Source organism: Fragaria vesca, linkage group LG3 (genome assembly GCF_000184155.1).
Source record: "Fragaria vesca subsp. vesca linkage group LG3, FraVesHawaii_1.0, whole genome shotgun sequence".
Taxonomy (NCBI): Eukaryota; Viridiplantae; Streptophyta; class Magnoliopsida; order Rosales; family Rosaceae; genus Fragaria; species Fragaria vesca.
This window is the reverse complement of record NC_020493.1, coordinates 24,503,678-24,525,502: the sequence shown is the minus strand read 5'-3', so window position 1 is coordinate 24,525,502 and position 21,825 is coordinate 24,503,678. Positions and strand designations below refer to the sequence as shown.

At 37.1% G+C, this 21,825-nt stretch overlaps 2 protein-coding genes across 2 annotated transcripts; both read right to left on the bottom strand.

Annotated features, from left to right (window-relative positions):
• Window positions 1-4,496: 4,496 nt before the first annotated feature.
• On the bottom strand, window positions 4,497-5,180 carry LOC101300330 (putative F-box protein At1g33530-like). Its single transcript, XM_004296167.1, has one exon. It carries the CDS (start codon window positions 5,178-5,180, stop codon window positions 4,497-4,499), a length of 684 nt encoding a protein of 227 aa, XP_004296215.1.
• A 5,236-nt stretch (window positions 5,181-10,416) lies between these two features.
• On the bottom strand, window positions 10,417-11,529 carry LOC101300041 (F-box/kelch-repeat protein At3g06240-like). Its single transcript, XM_004296166.1, has one exon. The coding sequence runs from the start codon at window positions 11,527-11,529 to the stop codon at window positions 10,417-10,419; it is 1,113 nt and encodes a 370-aa protein (XP_004296214.1).
• Window positions 11,530-21,825: the final 10,296 nt, after the last annotated feature.

The window sequence follows — 21,825 nt, the reverse complement described above, 5'->3', positions numbered from 1 at the left end:
TTATGACATATTTCGTCAGCTATAGTTATTTTTTAAAATTTTTTATAAGGTTTAGCCGACAAAACAGACTATATTTCGTCGGCTATAGTTATTTTTTTAAATTTTTTTATAAGGTTTAGCCGACGAAACATACTATATTTCGTCAGCTATAGTCTGGGAAAAAACGTCGGCTATAGTCTGGGAAAAATTTTTTTATTACAGACTTTAGCCGACGAATATCTTAATTGTTTCGTCGGCTAAAGTCTGGGAAAAAAACCGACGACATGTTTTTCATCGGCTAAACTGCGGGACTATAGCTGACGAAATTTTTTTTTCGTCGGCTAATGTCATCACAGACGACCTTTTCCCGACGAAATCTTAGCCGACGATGGCTCGTCGGCTAAGATCTTAGCCGACGAATTAAGCTAACAGGCCGACGAAAATTTTTCGTCATTTTCGTCGGCTAAAGTGCTTGTCCTGGTAGTGATTCTCTTTTGAAGAACAAAACATGGAATTTGGTTGAACAACTTGAAGGAAAGAAAACTATAGGTTGTAAATGGGTTTACACAAAAAAGAAGTTCACAATGAAGAAGGGAAAGTTAGATATAAAGCAAGATTGATGGTGAAGGGATATGCTCTATTGAAGGAAAGCATATCAGTTAAGGTATTATGCATTAATATGGCAACTAGGTAAAAACCCGGCCGTGCCTTGCTGCGGCCTTTTTTTCTCAAATTCTAAACATAACAAATAATTCTCACATGTGTCTAGAGAAATTCATAACTAAAATACAATATAGCAAATTAAAGTATCAAAAATTGCTAATCACTTATAAAAACCTTAGCGGAAACTTTCTTTCAAAACTCTTCCGTTTCAAACTTTTTTTGGAGATATCTATCGGGTAGGTAATTTTCACATATTGAAGACTCTTTCCATTAGTTCCTATATATGTATCTCTACTATTAGAAAGATAGACGTGTCTTTGGTGAAGCCGTTTTTCAAATTCCTGGAAAAACCAAGGTTGTAAAAAATTCTCAAAGAATAAAAATAGTAGTTTCCATAGGCTTAACCGTCACGCCCCAATTTTCGAAAGATAAATTTCAAAAATTTTGGCATGATATATCCTAAAATATTAATATCCCAAAACCTGTTTCAACAAAAATCAAGGAAAATAAACTCAATGCGAAATGTAAATTTACATACAACTCCAAATTGAGTTAAATATTACATTTCCTTGTTTACATAACTTGAGAACAAGAAAGGGAATGCTCACATGAGTTTAATAATTCCTATCCCAATGTATATAAAAAGAATATACAAAGACACACTCAAAACCCAACAACAACAAAAAACCTAGCCACTACGCCTCCATCTCAACCCTGTTGATCCTCACCTGCAGGTCTAACCCCTACACCAAGAAATAGGTGCGCCGGGTTGTAAACAACAAACCCGGTAAGCTAAAAAGCTTGTATGAGTAAACTCAAAAACAACACAACATTTATCACATCCAATATTCACAGGTGGGAGTGGTACTGGTACTACGTACCCCTATAGGTTAAGGTCCTTAAGGACCATGAAGGAGGATTAGCCCAAACAAGACCGCACATCTCTGTCTATATCTTTCTCTCTCTTTCTTTGAGTGTCTGAGTGTTTAGAGGAGGAGCACAATCACATGGGAATCCCAATCATGGAGGAGAAGAGAGTGAGACAATAGCAGGGAGGATCTGGTGCCCCACACTCATTTTTTTGCTGATCCAAAAGAGCCTTTCTTGCTAGAAATTTACGAAAGGAATGACACCTTGGAACCTTGTTGCTCATTCCAGTGACAATAACACCTGTGTGATTGCCTGTTTGCTTCTCTTGAAGATTCTGATGGAGAAGATGAGCCAAAACTAAATTCAGGACGCGTCTGTGAACTTGAAGAGTGCCATGTGGTTATCTAGTATAATCAAACACGTTTTGTGATTAACATTATGGTTATACCAAGCATATATAACTTGTGAATCATGCTCAAGATATGTACCTGTAATTTGTTAGAAATAGAGATTGACTTGTCCAAAAAAACAAGGAAAACAAATTCCCTGGTGCAGCTTCTAAGAAAACAAATGCCCTGGGTGCAACATTTTTCTTGCTGGTTTAAATTGTCATACAAGGTTCCAGACTTCCAGCTTTCAGTTGAAGTTTAAAGCTTCATCTGTCAAAATGCATACCAACTTAAGACGCTTACAATTTAAAGCCATTGTTCCTCCCTATTATTCTAATCTCAAATATCAATATAAATCAGTTTCTCCAAACAAGCTTGAAGAGCTGGAGCACCCATGTTATGAAAAATCTCATTCAATGATGCAGACCACAGATATATACAAGATGATGATTCATAAAACAAATGTGAAGCCATTTGTGGCGTTTGATAAACTCATATACATCACAGAACGAATGAATCTGAGAGAGCAAATTACCTTAGGTTTTATCAACCTCTTTCTCCTTCCTCTCCTTTTCTCACAGAACGAATGAAGTCAACCTCTTTCTCCTTCGTCTCCTATTCTCTTCCTTCACTTTAGGTTTCATCAATCTGTTTCTAATAAGCTAGGGTTTTTTTCTAAATTCTGTTTTTGTTTTTTATTATATTTTTCATATATAAATTATAAAATTACATGCTACCTGATAAACAAGTTATCAATATTGAATAATCTAAGCCGTTAGATATATTCAAAATTTTATTATATCCAATGGTCAAGAATATTCAAAAGAGTTGATGTATGTTATGCATCAACTCACCCTAGAATTTTCCCTAACAATATGAAAGCTCTTGTTAAATTCATATGAAATCCAGTAAATAAGATAGATCTGGCTATCAATTGAAAAACATCATAACTCTATCACATACTGTATAGACATTCCCAAGTGAAGACTACCACCATTGCGAAACCTCACTGATCATCCCACAAAACCACTGCTATATGTTCGTGTCATTTAATATAACAAATTGACACATATAGTATGAACTTGAACAAAACTTATAGAATAGATTCAATAGATCATAATTCCGATTACCAATGAACTAATGAACCAAGCCATACACTACTTTGTTTTCCGTTGTTATAGTTTTGGCTGATGGCCTTTTCAATAATCTCTACAATTGAAAGGGTTGGATTAGGGTTCTTTTGGTTGTTGTTTATTGTATACAATTTTTCGAAAAATAATAATTTTAATTACTGATATTTTTATTTTAAACAATAGAAATAAAATAAGCATATACATGCTGGAAATAGTTTGATCATATGGCACATGTCACATCACTTGGTATTGATATTTGGTAAAATTACTTTTGGATCTCAAGCATTTTCCCATATATAATTGCTCTTGATACACCTATTGCAAATATGAAGTGTAGTAAAAAAAAAATTAAAAAAAAAGGGTTGGTATTGATACACCTATTGCAAATGTGAAACGTATTGAAGTGTAGTGATTTCTTTACAGCCACTTCATCTAACAAAAAAAAACGGTCTAACATTATCGTCACTCATATTCAATCAATTGCAAATGTGATTTGAAACTAGGCCTGGCAATTTGGCCCCTAGTCCGCGAACCTGCCTGCTAAAACCTGCACGAAACCTGTCCATTTACTAAACGGGCTGAAAAAAGCCCGCACGCCAAAAACTCGTTAGTTAACGGGTCGTGCGGGTTGAACCAGTTAGGACCGGTTAAGCAAAAACTTTTAAAAAGCCGTACAAAATCCAACTGCTATCCGCTTCAGTTTCGCGCTCATTCCTACGAAAAAATGTTAGGTCACGAGCTTAGCAGGTTCCAACGGGTTCAAACGGAAACTCGTAAACCGGTCAGGCCCGACACGGTTAAACCCGTTAAGCCAACGGGCTTAACGTGTCGACCCGTTAAGAGCCCACCCGGTAAGAACCCGCACAGATCCGGCCCGTTGCCGGGCTTAATTGAAACAATTCCAGTAAATCAAGAAAAGAGGGCGTCGGACTAACCAAGCGAGAGTAAAGTCTCTTCAAATCCAATAAGTTTCATATCATCTATATTCCATCTTACGCTAGGCGATTCAAGCTTTTTTCGGTATGACCACTCCTTATCAGCTCTTGCACCATCCGCCCATATCTGTCTACAGTCTTTCTTAGCAGAAATGTGAGCTCGGCAGCTTGCTGGAATTCTTCTTTTTGTTTCAAGAACAATCCCTAGATCCTTGCTGGGTTTAGTTGTTTAGTTTCTTGCTTCTTTTTTCTGTATTGGGCCCTTGCTTTGGTCTTTGGCCTTTGTCCCTTAATGAATTATTCATTACCCAAAAAAAGATTGTCCATAATTCGATTCTGTTTTCAGGCTGATCGGTAACCTTCAACTTTAGTTTCGTCCATGAGTCAGCCACGCCGTAGTTTTTCATCACCCACGTATCAACAGAGCCATCAGTTTTAAAATTTCCACTATAGACAGTCTCCGAAAGCCTGCAGATGCCCAACCGAACCACTATCTACATTTATTGATTAATAGGCAGCGGCATTCTTCAGAACTCCTCCTTTGCTAGATCAAAAGCACATATGCCATTACGATGGTGCAACCAATGGAGTGCCTCATTTGAAAGAATCCCCTGATAAGGGTAATACTCAAGAGGGGCTGGGGCATCCGTTCTTTTCCAAATGTTGGCTTTGGATGAGAAGATCAGAAGACCATCATCATCATAAAATTTGGTGAATACTTTGTAGTCGTCAGAGGCCGACAAATAGCCAAAACCATAGTAGAGTAGAAACAAGTGCCTTGGGGGGAAACCAACCGGTTCTGGTAATTCATAGAAGAAGCCAGTTGATGGATTCCATATGTAGATATGGTAATCATGATGATCAAGCTGTGCACATACCAAACCATTGCAGGAGCCAAGTAAGTTGACACCACGGCCATATAACCTGTGCACAGATCGAATGAACGGGCACCTAATTAACTTTCTCACTGAAGAATCGTCTCCAAACGACGAAAAGGAGTCTCGGGATTCGAGTTCAGGTTCATCGGGGTTAGAGATGAGGATCCTGCTGTGACGGACGGTTTGTAATTGGAACTGGGATTTCGCAAATTTGGGGTCGTATAGTATGATGGAGCGCCAGCTTTTGGAAACAGAGGTGAAGCGGATTAGGGATTTGGTGGGCAACCTCTTCAGTATTTCAACTATCACGTCTTCGGGTAAGTGATCCGTCATTTGCTGCTTTGCAGTGAACCCAGGAACTTTAGGGTTTTGAAGAGGCGTGGTCGTCACGCGCGGGATACTGAGTACTTATGCTGGGAATCGGGTTTGGACCTATCCTTTCGGATATGGGCTATCTTGAGTATCTTCCCCTTCGGCCTTGTGGGCTGGTCTTAGAAAATGTAGGGACTCAGATTAGGTGCAGGGAAAAGATGACGAATCTGGGAGTCTTGGCAAATTGTGGGTTACACACAGGGACAACCAGCGCTTCAAAACACAGCCTACGCAAGTGAAGCGGATAAAGGACTAGACCAGAGACACTGCATGGTATTCACCATGACATCTTAGCATAATTGAAATGATTGAAATGGATGTGGTGAATAACCAACTTGAGAGTTACTTTGCCTCGTATCGTTTTCCCATTAGAACCAGCTGGCATCGAAACAGTTGAAACTAGAATATGCTGGTGTACAAAACGCAGTCGACAACTTTTGCGATGGGAATTTGGTGCGTTGTGGGTAGGGGGGATTAAGACCGAAACAAGTCGCGAGACACAAAGCTCATGCTACATAAGTTGGCTTATAAATGAACCATATTCAGACACAGAAACATATAATTAATACAGAATAACATATAATCAGTACAAAATAAGTGAACGAGAAATAAATGTGTAATCGAGAAAGGGAGGTTCTAGTTGCACCTCTAAATTTTTTTTTCTTTATACACCTCTATTCTTTTTACACAAAAGTTTGACTTTTTTCAACTCAATACAAAAAGACAAATAAAGGCAAATAGAGAATGCATTTGTTAAACCAGAATTTGTTTGGTATCTAAGACGAAGGAAGTTACGGCTGGTTGCAAGTCCACAATGATGAATTTGCCTTCGTCTTCAAACCTGTGATTGTGGTTTAACCAACCCAATCGTGGTGTTCATGGCTTAAAGCAATCAAGAAACTTGAGATAAGGATGGATTATTATTCTTTTCAACAAAAACGAATAAGAAAAACTAGTGTTTCAAGGGAGACCTTTTAGACTACAAATAATCTTACAGTAGTCCTCCACAGCTAATTGGAGACCATTGCAATTCTCAGATTATCTGCCATTAGTTATACAAGATCTATTTTGTATTTTGTATTTGTTTGCTAATCCAAGAATGTCAGATCCAAATACAGACTTTGAAACCCTTACAAATTGATTATGGAAATACAGATGCAAACCTTGAAATGCCTTCAAAGAACTTTGATTGATGTTAGAAATGATGGTTTTGATTTGCGATTTATTGGTTTGCCCGACATTGATAAGAACACAGGCCTGACGAGGACGAGTTTGTTGAAATCCAAAAACCCGGTAATTATGAGTTTAGACATATTCTCACCTTTAAATTCTAACTGTAATGGTGATAAAAGTTTAAGTAGTTGGGGATTTGCTGGATGGAAGTAAATCAGAAAACATTGAAAACTTTACTGTGTGATAGAGAACCTAGAGAAACCACGTGGTGTTCCGGGTGCAAAGAATAATTACTCGTAATAAAGATGAGATTTCAGAGAAGAGGGTATTTCAGTAATAGGAAGGATGTGTATTTAGATTTGAAGTGTGTTAAAAAGTAAAATGGAGCTGCACAAAGTAACGGAGGTATACACAACAAATTTAAAGGTGCAACTAGAGCTCCCTATCGAGAAAAAAAAAAAAAAAACAGCCAATGCATCGGTAACAACTAACAACCGAGTAAGCAGAACCCAAACAGAAATAAAAACATGACACAAAAAATCAATCAAAGGGAGACAGCCAGAAGAGAACCAATATAGAAATTGAAACCCTATCACTGCTAGTTCAGAGAATTCTATATTTCCTTACCAAAATTCAAACTGTTGCAACATTTCACAACCATTACCGTTCTTAAAACCTAGGAAGCACGGAAGCTTGGCCTCACTCACGTTTCCCGCTACCGAAGCGGAAAAAGTGGTTTTGGAAGAGCAAAGGAAGTGCAAGCTTCCGGATTGGAAGCACGACGGTGGTTATAGTGTTGGAAGCGCGATGGCAATTTTTAGTAATGAAATCTGTTTGTGAATCAATTGATATGATATGACAATCTATTTGTTCAGTTTCATTATAAACAAAACTGTGATTGAAAATTTTTATTGATAATCTATAAGTTACCACTTACCAGCCACCGTTCTGAAACTAGAGAGAAGAGAGACATAGAGATAAGAAAGAGGTATGAGGAGTAGAATAAATTAAGAAATGAAGACATGCAAAACCTTCTCTATGTAGATTACATTCTTAAGTATAATGTAAGAGTGCGGCTATTGAGACCTCCAAATTTGCTCAGTATACCTCTCATGCTATTTACACCTCCTTTTTAATTTTAACTACAAGCATTTGCTCACTAGACCTCCTTTCAAATTCCTAAAATAACCTTATGTATGTTATTCACATATATGTTGATAAGTTATTCATTATACCTCTTATTTATTCTCTAGACTTCTCATTCTTTTATTTTTTTCTTTTTGCATGCTATCATCGAGATCTCTATTCCTTGATTTTTTTTTTCGTTCAAATCTCTTTCACGACCTTAATTCCTTGATATATTTTTATTTCCCATAGAATATCACCAAACCGGCCCATTATTTGATCAATTTGTAAAAAAAAGTTTTCAATGACGTCAATTTTTCTCTTAAAAATCAAATAACATAAAATATTGGGTTTCAAAAACTTATATTTACCAACCCAGTACCGTCCCTCCTTATAAGTGAGAGGCCGTGTCTTCGACTCACAGTAGGCTTGTTGTAGCATAATAATAGTTTAATTATCTGATAAAAAAAAATTATATTTACCAACAAGAAAATATTCTAACATAAATTAGCTTTTCTTTTTTCTTATTTTTACTTGTGCTAAACAACGATCAAGGATAACATTGTATACTATGTATGTTCCTTTTTCCTCTATTTATGTACATCATGAATTATTTCTATAGTTATTTAATTTTTCTATTTATCGATTTGTTTTTGTCATATATAATCTTCACCTTGTATATATATGCTTCTAATATGTATGATAGTAGAAATTACTATGTCACATTGTTGTATATTGTATCATATTTAGTTTTAATTAATATATAATATAGTAGTAAAATTAGAAATTAAAAATATAATAAGGAAAATTAATAAAGAATAACAATACAATTAATTATTGAATTGGAAAGTGTAGAGAGAATAAATAAACTTATTTTTATATGATTATTGTCCTTAATAGTCATTACGTAAGAGGAGATAATTGTCATTCAATAACTCATAATAAAAGGAGGTCAAGTGAGCAAATTTGGAGGTCTCAATAGCCGTACTCTATAAATACATATTTTATTTCTTATAATATATATATATATATATTATATTTATTTTATTCCGCGCTTCCAAAATGCTTCAGCTTCCAAGTATTTTTTTAAAAAAAACGCTTCCGCGTTTCCATACATTTCCTCTTCTGATTCCATGCAACCTAGCTTAAAACTGGCAGTCGAACACTTGGACTTGAACCAACTGATGTAACCAACACTCCTACAACAATCACAACCTTTGTGATGGAATTTGGTGTATTGTGGGTAGGGATTGAAATAAGTTGCAAGACCCAAAGCTCATGCTATTTAGGTTGGCTTATAAATGAAGACAGATGAAATCAAGTAGTTGGCAAAAGCTCAACAAAGAGAGCAGACATCAACAATGCATATGTATCAAAACCGATTAAGCCAAACCCAAACTAAAATCTTGGCACAAAAATGCAATCCAAGGGAGACGACCATTAGAAATACAATATAGAAAATAAAACATATTCTACCTGCTAAGTTCCTAGCATAACAGACAACATGGTCTTCAATATTATTCAAATATCAGCGTTGAGATAAACAGAATAAGATGTCCACACTACACACAAGAGAAAAGAAGCAGAAGCCAAAAAAAAAAAAAACGCAGGAGACAAGAAACCCTCCAAAAAACCCTGAAAGAAAGAAAAACTAAAACTGGTAGACTAATAATACTATGCCCAGGCCCGCTCACCTGCAGGACACTGTCTACAGGACAGAAAGGGACGAATCACTCACATCCCTTGGATTTTAAGTGATTAAATCTTACAGCCCTAATCTAAACCTATTAGATTCCAGTTCTGCAGTTCCTCCTTTACCAGCCTCTGCTACCCAGATCTCCAAGTTCTTCATCTGTTTATCCCTTCATCTCACCATCCTATTTGTAATTTCATAAAGGTATTTATGCTATCCTCTCTCATCATTCGAAGTGATCTGTTACGGGTTCAAAACATGAAAACTAACTCCAAAAAAACAAAGCAAACATAAGTAGGAAAACAAAGGAACCGTAGAGAAAATCAATTGCAATAGGAAAATTGAGTAAACTATCGAACCCATACTCTGACCCATAAACCGATTGAGTAGTAAAGAATGAAATAGATCTGAAAATAGAACTCTCATGAAGAAACAAAAGAAGTGCAGAGAAAGTAGATGTAAAGAGATTGCAGATACTATGGCCTAGGGAGTTGCGAGAGGGTAAGCAGAAGAACAAATCTGGGCATGGCAGAGAGAGAGAGAGGACAAGAAGATCAACAGAAAATCTGGGCATGGCTTGGACAAATTTGTGAGCAGAAGATGGTGCAGGTCGCATAAGTTGGGAATTTGGGATAAGAATTGGATAAAAGGCTAGAGCCATTATAACCGTAAGATTTAGTCACTTAAAATCCAAAGGCTGTGAGTGATTCGTCCCTTTCTGTCCCGTAAATAGTGTCCCGCAGGTGAGCGGGCCTGATGCTATTCCTACCTATCTGAAACAAATAACAATACAAGAGAAGCTGCCATATATGTTTAACAGAAGTGGACCATAGAACCAATCAATTTGTTCTACATTTTCTCCCATCTCTCACTTACAACCAACACACTCATCCCCAAACTGGCTTTGGCCAACCAAAACCACCGTAGTTTTGGCAAAACAAAGCAGAACTCTCACAAGTCATAACTTCTGCCAAAGACACATTATGTGACTGCAGTATATCATAATGGAAGTAACTGTGGTAGGAGCACAAACGCACAAATACTGACTTAAGCATGAATGTATCAAAGTGTAATGATTCCTTTATAGTAACATAAAGTCACATCCTAAAAATAACAAAAAGCAAACGGTCTAATATTATTATCACTCCGATTCAATCAATTACAAATGTGAATTGAAGGGCATAGAAATTTGAAAATGAGGGGTGACTAACCAAGCCGAAGTAGAGTCTCTTCATATTCAATCATTTCCATGAATTTTGCATTCATGCTTAACACAAACGAATGAAGCTCCTCTTTAGTATGACCGCTCCTTATCACCTCGATCACACTCCGCCCATCACTGTCTACAGTTCTCTTTTGCAGAAATGTGGTAGTTTCCAATACCAAGTTTGGCCGTAACCCCTTTATATTCTCAGGCTGATTGGAAATCTTCAACTTAAATAGCTTCATCCATGAGTCATCCACGCCGTATTCCTTCATCACCCACATATCAATGGAGCACGAAGTACAAACCTTTGCAAGATCGAATACACACAGACTGTCTCCATAAGCCCGGAGAAATCCAAGCTCACCACCATCTACAACTGGCAGCGGCATTCCCCGGAACTCCTCCTCTGCTAGATCAAACGCAACGATGGCCATGTCGTTCCGCTTGTCCATCCAATGAACCACCTCATTTGAAAGAATCCCAGCACCATTGAAGTGATAACCGACAGGGGCTTCTGTTCTTTTCCAACTGTTGGCTTTAGATGAGAAGATAAGCATCACCACGACGACATCAAAATAATAATCATAGTCATACCCATCACCAAACATATCGTCTTTAAGTTTGGCGATAAGTTTGTAATCGTCAGAGGCCGACAAATAGCCAAACCCACAGATGAACAGGGATCGATTCTTTAAGGGGTAACCAACAGGTTCAGGTAACTTAGAGAAGAAGCCAGTTGATGGGTTCCAGATGTAGAAGTGCTTTAGTGGAAGAAGCAGTGCACAAACCAAACCATTGCAGGAGCAAATTAACTTGACAGCAGTCCGGGGCAGAATGAACGGGCACCTAAGCTTTGGCGATGAGGAAGACAACAAGTTATGGGATTCAATCTCAGTTTCGTTGGAGGTGGAGACGAGGGCTCTGTGACGGAAGGTTTGGTGCTGAGAAGCGATTTGGAACTGGGATTTCGCGAATTCGGGGTCGGACAATATGATGAAGCGCCAGCGTTTAGAAACGGAGGTGAACCGGATTAGGGATTTGACCGGCAACCTCTCCAGGACTTTAACCGTCAATTCTTCCGGCAAGTAAGCCGCCGTTTGTAATCGCCTCATCTCAGGTTTCTGTGGGATGGAGACTAGGGTTGTGAGAAGTCAGGGTTTTTGTGTGGTCACCGAAGACGCAACGGTGTCGTATTAAATGACAAATTTGTTTCGGTAGGAATAAAAGAATAAAAAAACTATCCGGTAACACATAACCAAATTTAAAAACACAAAAAATCTATTTTTATTAATTTTTATACAATTTAGAACATCAACCAAGCTCCAAACTAATAGCATGAGGCCTGATCCGAATTTTACCTATTAAAAATACCATAATACCCTCTCATCCCCAACATTCCTCTCACTTGATCTTTCCTTTTTCTTATTTTTTTCCTTCAGATCTACTCTTCTCTCTCTCCCCTTTCGTCTTTTTCAGATCTACTCCTGTCTCTCTCTCAACACCTCTGCCTCAACGACGATGAATATGCCTCCGCCTCAATGACGACGATACCTCATCCGCCTCGACGACGCCGACGATGACAACACCTCTGCCTCAACAATGATGAAGACGCCTCCGCCTTGACGATGATGACGGCTCCGACACCGCTGCCTCTGCCTCGAAGACACCAGATTCAATTTCAACGGCGATGCTTCATCGGTGACGCCCCCGACGCTAAGATGACTACCAAGTTCAGTCGATCCCAATCGATTCGCTCCAATCACTTCGTTGAACGCCGTGTCGTCATGGCTTGATATGCGGCAGTCAAATTTTTTGGGAGTAGGGGCTCTGTCGAGTCGTCGACAGTAGCGGGATTGAGGTTGAGGAGGTTTGAATTTTGTGAGATATGGATTTGGTGAGTTTGGTGAGATATGGATTGATGGAGGTTTGAGGTTGTGGTGCTGTTTGTTTTTTGCAGTTTTTTTTACAGTAGCAGCACGTTAGCATTAGAGTCGACAATAGTAGTGCGTCAGCATCAGAGAATTGTCGGATAAAAAAGGCAACAACACTGGTAGTAGCACCTTCTACTCGGCAGTAGCACATTTTTGGTAGCACCTTCCTCCTCGACAGTAGCACATTTATGATCGACAATAGCAGAGAAGGATAGTTTGGTAAAATATGTAATGACATATGGCATGTGGACATTAATGTGTCCTAAATTGTTAATTTTTGTCCTTAAATTTGTAAGATAATGTGTAAAAGATGTATTTGAAAAATTAAAATTTGGTTGGTAACTAATATATAGTTTGCTAAAAAAAAAGTATGGTCACTTTTTAGTAAGTGAGAGGTTATAAATTCGACTCAGAAAAGACTCGTTTGTAATATTTGAGTTGTTTATTACCCGATAAAAAAAATAATTACAAATTATTGGAAAGACCGGTTAGCCATTTCGGAGAGCGAGTTTAGCTTGTTATATCAATTTAGCAGTTGCACCAAGCCCCTAAGTGGGTCTTCATTTTAACTTTTAGCTATGTCGTGAATTCAGTTAGTCTAATCAACCAGGGGCGTAGGGAAGGGAGAACCAGGGGGTTCAGCTGACGTCCCTCACATTTTTGAATAGGTCATATTGTTCTCATATTGTTATATAATTTGTCAGTTGAAATGTGATGTTGGCACTATTTTGATTCTTCTAACCAATTAGAGAAACGTTTGACATATAAAATATTAATTACAGCAATCAATTTAGACAGAGGAGTGTTCAACTCCTCAAGTTTGTCAGCAAAGAAACGAAAGTTCTTCAGTGCACCAATGTTCAAGTGAACCAATAGTAACTGACTAATCACAATCATTCATTTAATGCAGTCAATTGCATGACACGTACTAACACCGATACTAACATCGTTAGATAATTGAGATAAAAAGAAATACAATCAACATGGTAAAAATAGGTAAGGCTACAATAAATATTACATGGGCAATTAATTCAAATATCAATGGGAGAGGGTTATTATGCTTGACTTTTATTATTTTTTATTTATTTGTTTTTTTAATACAATATTAAGTCTTTTTAGTGAGATTTTTTATTTCCTTTTTAGTTTCCGGAGACGCAAAAAGGGATTATTATTCTTTTTTTGTTCTTTTTTTTGTTATTTTGTTTAAAACGTAATAATTATGGAGTTTACCTATTTACCCATTTGACTAATGTGGATGGATCTCTTAGTGCTCATATAAATGGTAGACGTGTAAAATTTGCTATTATGATTAGGATTAGGTATAATATATATTTGTTATTTTTTATTATGGATTGTTTTAATCATAAATAATTTATTTTAATTAATATATTAATTTATATATAAATGTAATAGTATCAATGTATATACGATTGACCTATTAAATCAAGATAAGAAGAAAAAAAAAAAAACGACACCGGCTAAGAATCCTATCACATGCATATAATATCCATATCAACATTGTTAGTCTTATAATATTTACATTTACATATGGATAATGAAAACATTCGACCACGCTAATGCTAATAAGCGTGTATAAGATTTCATGTGCTATGAAACATAGATAAGAGAAGCAAAATATTTAACATTACCAATAATATGAGGAAGGAAGGAAGGAAAAACTTCAACATATTTGTTCGTCTATCTGTGACGATCAATCGCTACTACAATATTTCAGTTATTGCTTGTGTATACTAACTTACATATATACATACGTTATTAAAATAAATTATGGGTAACCATGTATCGAGGTTTTGTTTATTTTTGATGAGAAAAAATTTAAATTATTTTGATAATGTACATACATAAGTTAGTATACAAAAACAAGAACCAGGATATTGTAGTAGAGATTGATTGTCATGGATAGACGAACAAACATGTTGAAGAGTAAAGTGATCTTATGAGACATTTTTCTAATATAAAATTTGTATCTATAAAATTTTATTTATTAAAGTTTGCTAATACAAAATTTGTATCAAGGTTTTGTTAAGAAAGTGTCGTTCTTGCTCAATAAAGCTTTTACGAACAAGATCTTTCTTTATTAATGTAATTAATATATTTTTCATTTTTCATTTTTTGAAAAAACTTTTTTAATTATAAGACCACAAAAAATGAACTACCAAATCAGATTAATTTTTTTTTGAATTAAATTCAGTTTACCCCTTGTGGTTTGGGGGTGACTTCATGTTAGTCCCTACACTTTTATTTTCATCAGTTTACCCCTTGAACTCTTCAATTTCTGTCTGCCGTGCTCAAATTCTCATATTTCGTTTGAATTGACCTTTAATTATCAGCAGTTAAGGTTCGATTTGGACATATAAGGTCTGATTTGCCCAAATTCTAGATACTGGACTCACAGTTATGGTTAAAATTATCAATAGTTAACTTCCGATTTAGACAAAATATAGGACATTTGGTCACGCTTGAGAAAAATTCAAAAGTTTGAGGGGTAAACTGATGAAATTGAAAATATAGGGATTAACATGAAGTTACTCCTAAACTTCATGGGGTAAACTGAATTTAATTCTTTTTTTTATAAATATTTTTTTAGATAAATTAAGCCAAAAAAAAGAAGAAGAAGAAGGGGTAGCTTTTTCTTGTCGGCTTTATCCAATGGAGTAAGGAATCAAAATTTAGTTCTTATTAGATGGAACATAAGTTGGTGGCTGGAGATATTCCTTAGAAGTTCAAGTGTCGATAGTCTTCGTATCTAAAATCATGAGAAATCCAAAGCCATTAATTTTGTTCTCCGTAGCATACGAGTTTGAGAGATTCAATTACATGAAATTATCAGATCGCTGGATTCGATTCAATTCACGTCCGGGTCGTGCTATCCGGATAGCGGGTCGCCGGCAAACTGAGCGATCCTGGTCTTATAGTCGAGGATTTCTGGGGCAAGGAAGGGTGTCGGTGATCGGTGACGGTTAATCAGGTCTAGTTGCTGGCGTTGATACAATTGAAGAAGGAGATTGAGAAGGAGAGGCCATATTCAAAGTTTCAAGATCTGGTCTTGCATATTGCAGTTTGGGTCTGTTGAATTTTACCCATTATGTATCGTGTCGTTCTTGCAGAAAGAACACTCTTGGGTCTATGAAATGTCGGCTTATTCCACAAATCATGGTAAAATTGAATTTTACTGAGACTTGATCTTTTTTTGGTCTATGTTTCACTGTCATTGACTAACCAGAGACTAACAGTCAAGTGACTGCACATGACCAGGTTCCAGTGCACCATGGTGCACTGAAACCGTTCCGGCAAAGAAAACTCCTAATCAATATAGGTTTAATATATGTTTAACTACACGTGGTTCTCATTATTTTTTTAATATAGATTTCTAATCCTAATCAATGATTGATTGCTTCTTCCTTTAATATTACAATTAAAACATATTTCTAGTCTTTTTTTTCTTTTTTTTTTTGTCTTTTTTAATTAATATGTTTTTCCTAATCAATCAATGATTGTGATTGATTTCTCGTGCACCTCTATATAAACAGTTTTAGTTGTTTTTTTACGTATTTCTTTTTGTTATCTTTCAGTAAATTTTTCTCTGTCGTCGACAACCTTCATAATTAAAAAAATGCAATTATGGATGCTTTAGCTTTATTTGAAAAGGATCGAAAGAGAAAAACAACAGAACAGTCGACACCATCTGAAGCTCCTCTAAAAAGAAATACATCTGACGAAGGTTATCAAAAGTGATTTGCGAAACCGAATGGAAGACACGTTGATGAATGACAACATGATTACATATATCGAGAAAGATATATTTGATGGTGTTGATAATGAAACCATCATGAAAAAATTTCAAAATATGAGCAATCATCGAGGACAATTATAATTGCTTTAGGGAGATTTGTTATTTTGTTTAACTTTTGTTTTTTAAGTATTTTAATGATTTATAAGTTTTTATATTATTCAATAAAAATTATATTTTTATTTTGTGTGACATTATTGTTTAAACTCTTGGTTCTTCTACTTGTGGTTTCTAGCTACACCACTGTAATCAACGGTGGTCCGATAGCTTGGAATGAGTATTGTAGTCGACATGGGCATGCACTTGTTTCCGACCGTGGGGGTTGGGTGTGAAAGTCGAGAGGTAGTTGTGTGGTGATATCGACGGTGTGGTTATGTGGGATCAAGGTTGCTCATCAGAGGTGACGGCAACAACGGCAACATGCCAGAATATTGGGTGCCCATCTCTATGGGTGCTCTTAGTTGTTGGGCTGGGCTCTTTTGGGGCTCGTTTCATGTTTCGGAGGCTCTTCCATACATACAAGGATTACTGGTTCAGAATCATATCAGAAAATACACCAATTAATCAAGTAGATGAAAGTATGTCTTCTCTCAAAATGAAAGTTGTTGTGATTTCTATTATGAAATGTTCTTATTAAACATTTCTTTGGAGTACACAAAGATAGTGGATGCAAAAGTACACAAGAACCCATATTTTGAAGGGTCCGTCTAGAAAAGAGCTATTGCTAAGACCTTACCTAGAGTCCTACGTAAAAATGACTTTGATCGTAATCAAAACCAAGTAACCAAAATGACACAACCAGAGAGTGATCTGAACCTGTCAATCTCCATTTATAATTTATTCATACTCTTTAGAGACCTCCCTATGCAGAGGAGACTTCACTAAAAGATCCCTCATCCTCAATCAGACTTCGCGGAGGGCATAACAATGGTTTCTACTGTGACACTAGAGCTAAAGAAGTTTCAAACTCAAGCTGTATAGGAGCAGCCAACTTCAAAACCGTTAGGCTCTTAACATAGGTAATCAATATAGGATTTTTCCTCTTTCACCCTGCATTGCTTGACATGTACCTCTAGTGATCATCATCACTAGTTCAGTAACAGCATTGGACCACATCGGCTTCGGAGCAGGCCGCCCTAGCATGGCGGCAGTTTGGTGTGCTAACAGCTACGCATTATACCCCAAAATAGAGAAAATCGCAAGGGTCTTGAAGTGATTAACTGCAGGGGAAGGGAAGATGAATTTTGCCCATGTTTGAGGTATGCCACCATCACCTATAATGACCAAAAACGTACCTCCAGCCTTTCTTACAACGATAACACGCTGTTATGCCCAAAGGTTAGAGCCGGTAGCAGCTTGCATCTCTTCTAGGCTATTCTCCACCTCCGAAAAGTTCGGGAGACCTCCATATCCTCCCACACCATGCTCCAGTAGTCCACACGTCCAAATCCTATAAATCTCATACTTGAAGCGAAGCTTTGCCACTATACTTAACGAGACCTCAAGCTCCAATCAGAAACGGTTGATGAACTAGAGCATCGAGAGAGTGTCAGATCCAAACTCTAGCTTGAGTCCCACGTTAAATCCTTATCTTATCAAGAAAAGTAACCTCTCTTACCATACACACTTCCATGTAGGCTGCCTCATCAGTAGATAGTTTAGCGGAAGCCCTAGGATCTCCACCCACACCAGCAACGAGAGTATTGAAACCGATTTCAAGTCCTCAAGACCATCAAAGGCCGCCAAAGGAAACATCGAACGACCGCATAACCATGGCCATTGCCTCACTATATATCTCATCACGCTCTTTCTCCACCTTGAAACGTAATACATGCGTCTCTTTCTTCAATTTCTCTCATGGAGAGGCGATTTTTCAAACTTTATATCGAAATCTGAGTCCACATCAAAGCCCTAGATTCCGGCTTTCAAGACGACGTCAACAGACACCCACTTGCATAGTGACTTTGCGAGTATATGTATATCTAAAAATTAAACGGTCGAGATGTGGATATAAGATCGAAAAAGAGAGTGAAACGAATAAATAATTAACTTAGTAGTCCTTTTAGAAATACTCCCTATTTTAGGATATGGTGTCCAAATATAGAGAAAATTGTGACACAGCCAGTGCGCCACCACCACCAAAAAATATTTTCCCCTTCGTGGAGATGGCTAGGAAATCAGTGAGACTTGCCAATACCTCATCAACCATGTTAGAAGCTAAGAAAAGGATCTCTTGGTGCAAGGAACGAAACCCTAGCGAAGAGTAAACCCAAGTAGAGTGGCGTTATAACTGTAACTGTTTCTTTCTGGTGAGCTTGTTTGGATGTATTTGTTGCCCCTATATCATCTCTGAAGATTGTCCGACATAGTTCGGTGATCTTCCTATATATAAATGATATCATACAATGCGCCAATTGATCACGTGGATAATGTGTCTTCTCTCCAATTGAAATTTGTTTATTTTTTTTATTCTGAAATGTTCTTATATATTAAATATTTATTTGGTGGGGGAGGAATAAATGTTGTCAACATTTATTGCTCCCTAATAGTTCATCGTTTATTGCCCATACATAATCTCTAAGATTGTCCGACATAGAGTTTGGTTGATGTTTGGATGAGATTTTATCTTTACTACCCCTTAATACATAAACAGTTAACCACATTCTAAGAATCCTCTAGTTATGATAAAGTCCATTAAGATTATGATGACATCTGAAAAAGTGCATCAAGAATCCGGAAAAATATCGGGCTACCAGAGTCCGACGATCAGAATCCGGTCTTCGGAGACCGGCGTCGGGCGAGATTACGGCAAAATTGTCTATGGATTTTCTCTATTCCATTTTCTCTCACTATGCATGTGACCAATGTGTGAGGACAAAATTGTCTAGAAAATACACAAAATACTAAGAAAAAAACTTATATGTATCATTTAGGCATAACTTAGCTCACCATATAGGGAAATGCGAGATTTTTTTTTTTTTTTTGGATCGGAAAATGTGAGGTCTTTTAAAGTGTATGTTGATTTGGGTCAGAGGTAGTAAAATTAGTATTAAATGGAAATTTTCTATAAGCTACATACGGTAAATCCTAATCCTAATAAACTCAAATGATTTAGAAGTGCCACACGTTTCCTTCTCATATTTCATGCAAAGTGTTTAACTGGACAGCCTCTGCTGCTGATTGCTGACTCTTCATGTTGCAATTGACCGAAGAACCTCGGACACAAACGAGGTTATTGCTCTGCCGTTACAAAACCAAAGGATTGTTTTTAGAATTAAAAAGCCAAGTATCCCACTCTTCCCGCATATATGAGGTTCCTTGTCCTTTCTGAAACTTTATCTAAGGGAAAAAACTTATGTGACAAGGTCTGTCACTTGAAAGTTGCAGGTGACCAACACCAATGAAGAAGTAACATGTGGTCAGAAAAAATAATTAAATATAAATATTAATTACCAATAACCCTTTAAAATGTTCTTAAAGTCAAACTTAAAGTCTTTAACGGGACACGTGTCTCTTCCTCATTGGTGTTGGTCACTTGCAAGTTGACAAGACCCAATATACATATTATACTCATAATATCCAATAAACATATCCACCGAAAATCTTATTTTCAGGATCTCTTTAAAGGAGGAAAATTGCCAAATATCCGAGAAAGAAAATAAATCTCAGGAAAAGAAATAAATGATTAACAAGATAATTCATCGCATGTTTTTCAATTAAAACAAAGGTCCACTCACAAATTAGGCTTAAGCCTGATGACGCTCCGAGGCTTCTTCTGCTCGGGCCTCCTCTCGTCCTGTTCCAAATATATAATTAATTTCCCACTAAAAATCCAATAATTAAACACAATGGGCAAAATTAAACGTGAGCCTCCCACACACTCATCATTGCCCAACTTAGCCATTCCTAACTCAATATGGCTCCAACTTCACCGAACATACCGGCAGCCTTAATTCAACCTTCTACAGATTAATGACTTAAATCCTACGGCCGGATTCTACATTAATTAACCGCCAAAAATACCAAACTTCGGAAATTCACAAACCTATCCAAAACTCATCCGAAAATTCCATAATTCACTTCAATAAACTCCCCTTAATATTCCAAATTTAAAAACATTAAAATCTCCCAACCGGCGGTGGCCGGAGGCCGATTCCGGCAACCTCCAATTCCTATCAAATTTTGACAGAATAATCCTCTCATCATGCTCTATAACTTTCCTAACTAGCACAAACCCAAAATCCAAGCCTAGCTATGCTAATCGAACAAAAACATCAAAAAGGCCCTAGAACTTCCACCTCAAATTTCTCCTTACCTGAAGCGAACCGGAGTGAGTCCTTTTAGGGCAAGGCAGCTGGGTAGGAGACCTACAAAAACCGTATATGGCTTGCCCGGATTGGTGGCCGGAGGAGGGAGTTCCGACGATGGAACCACCACGGCAGTCGCCGCTTTCGGGGGAAAGAACTCCTTCACGGCGGAGCTAGGGCAGCCCTCACCGGCCTAGAAAGGAAGCTGGGTCGGAGGGCAACTGAACAGGACCGGTGCGGCAGTCTCAGGCGGCCGGACGGCGGCGGACGAGCGGCCGGAATGTCTAGCAGCCGGAGGAACTCGGGGAGAGAGAGAACCGGGAAGAAAAGAGAAGAAAGAGAGAAGAAAGAAATGCTTTGGGCCTCCACACCCGGTCCAAGTCCAAAAATATACCCAACTCCACTAAAAATTTACACCCCAAAAATAATACCCTAATAAAAATTACCTCTTACTATCTAAAATTTACCATTTTTACCGTCGTCATATTTTTCTCCTACGAATAACTCTCCGAAATAATAGTCCCCTAAAACCCCTCTAGAAACCAATTAAACTATAACTTCATTGACGGAGACGGTAAAATTCTTATTATAACCAAGCTAGTAAATAAGGTAAAAATTTAAGGGTCGGAATGTGACACAAGTGACCATACCTGGTCACCGAAGTCGAGTTCTTATCTAAGATTGTAGGAGAAACAAAAGAGCTCTTAGCAGAGGTGATCGAGCTAAATTGTTGCATGAGTCTGTTCTTTCTTTTGTTCTTTAGACTTTAAATTCCAAACTTGATGCATTTCTGAAATTTATTGCAGATAGATTGTTATTGATCATAGCTTTATAAACTAAAAATTTCAGATACTTAGATTGGCTACATTTGAAATTGTATGTGATTGTTTCTTCTGCTTTCTTTTTTGCATGTCGTATACATATGGATTACTTTGATCCATCTTTTGCTGAAGCAGAAGAAACATGCAAATCTAACTAATACATCTTGAGACTGGAATTTTTTAGTTTTTCTACAAAATATAATCTTGTAATTTTGAGGTTGCATATTAGTTGATTTCAGGGTTATGATGATATATCAGATCTATGCTCTGAACAAAGATCACAACTAGTGAAACTCAATAATGTAGGCATTCTTCGACTTGAGTTGGGAAAAAGGTAGTGTAGGAGAAGTTCAAAATAAATGCTTCATAAGAGTGTCACTTGTTGTCTGTTGTCTGTGAGAATCGAACTTAGATAATAAGAATATTGCACCAAAATCATATCTGTTAGTGAAAGTATTTCAAGACTTATTTATTGGTTTTTCTGTTTCTCAAAGTAATATAAATTGCAAGGAAAAACAAGAACAACAAGATTTTGACT

Excerpts from the sequence above, each read along its gene's own strand:
- LOC101300330 (XM_004296167.1), bottom strand. The coding sequence starts at position 5,180 with ATGACGGATCACTTACCCGAAGACGTGATAGTTGAAATACTGAAGAGG.
- LOC101300041 (XM_004296166.1), bottom strand. The coding sequence starts at position 11,529 with ATGAGGCGATTACAAACGGCGGCTTACTTGCCGGAAGAATTGACGGTT.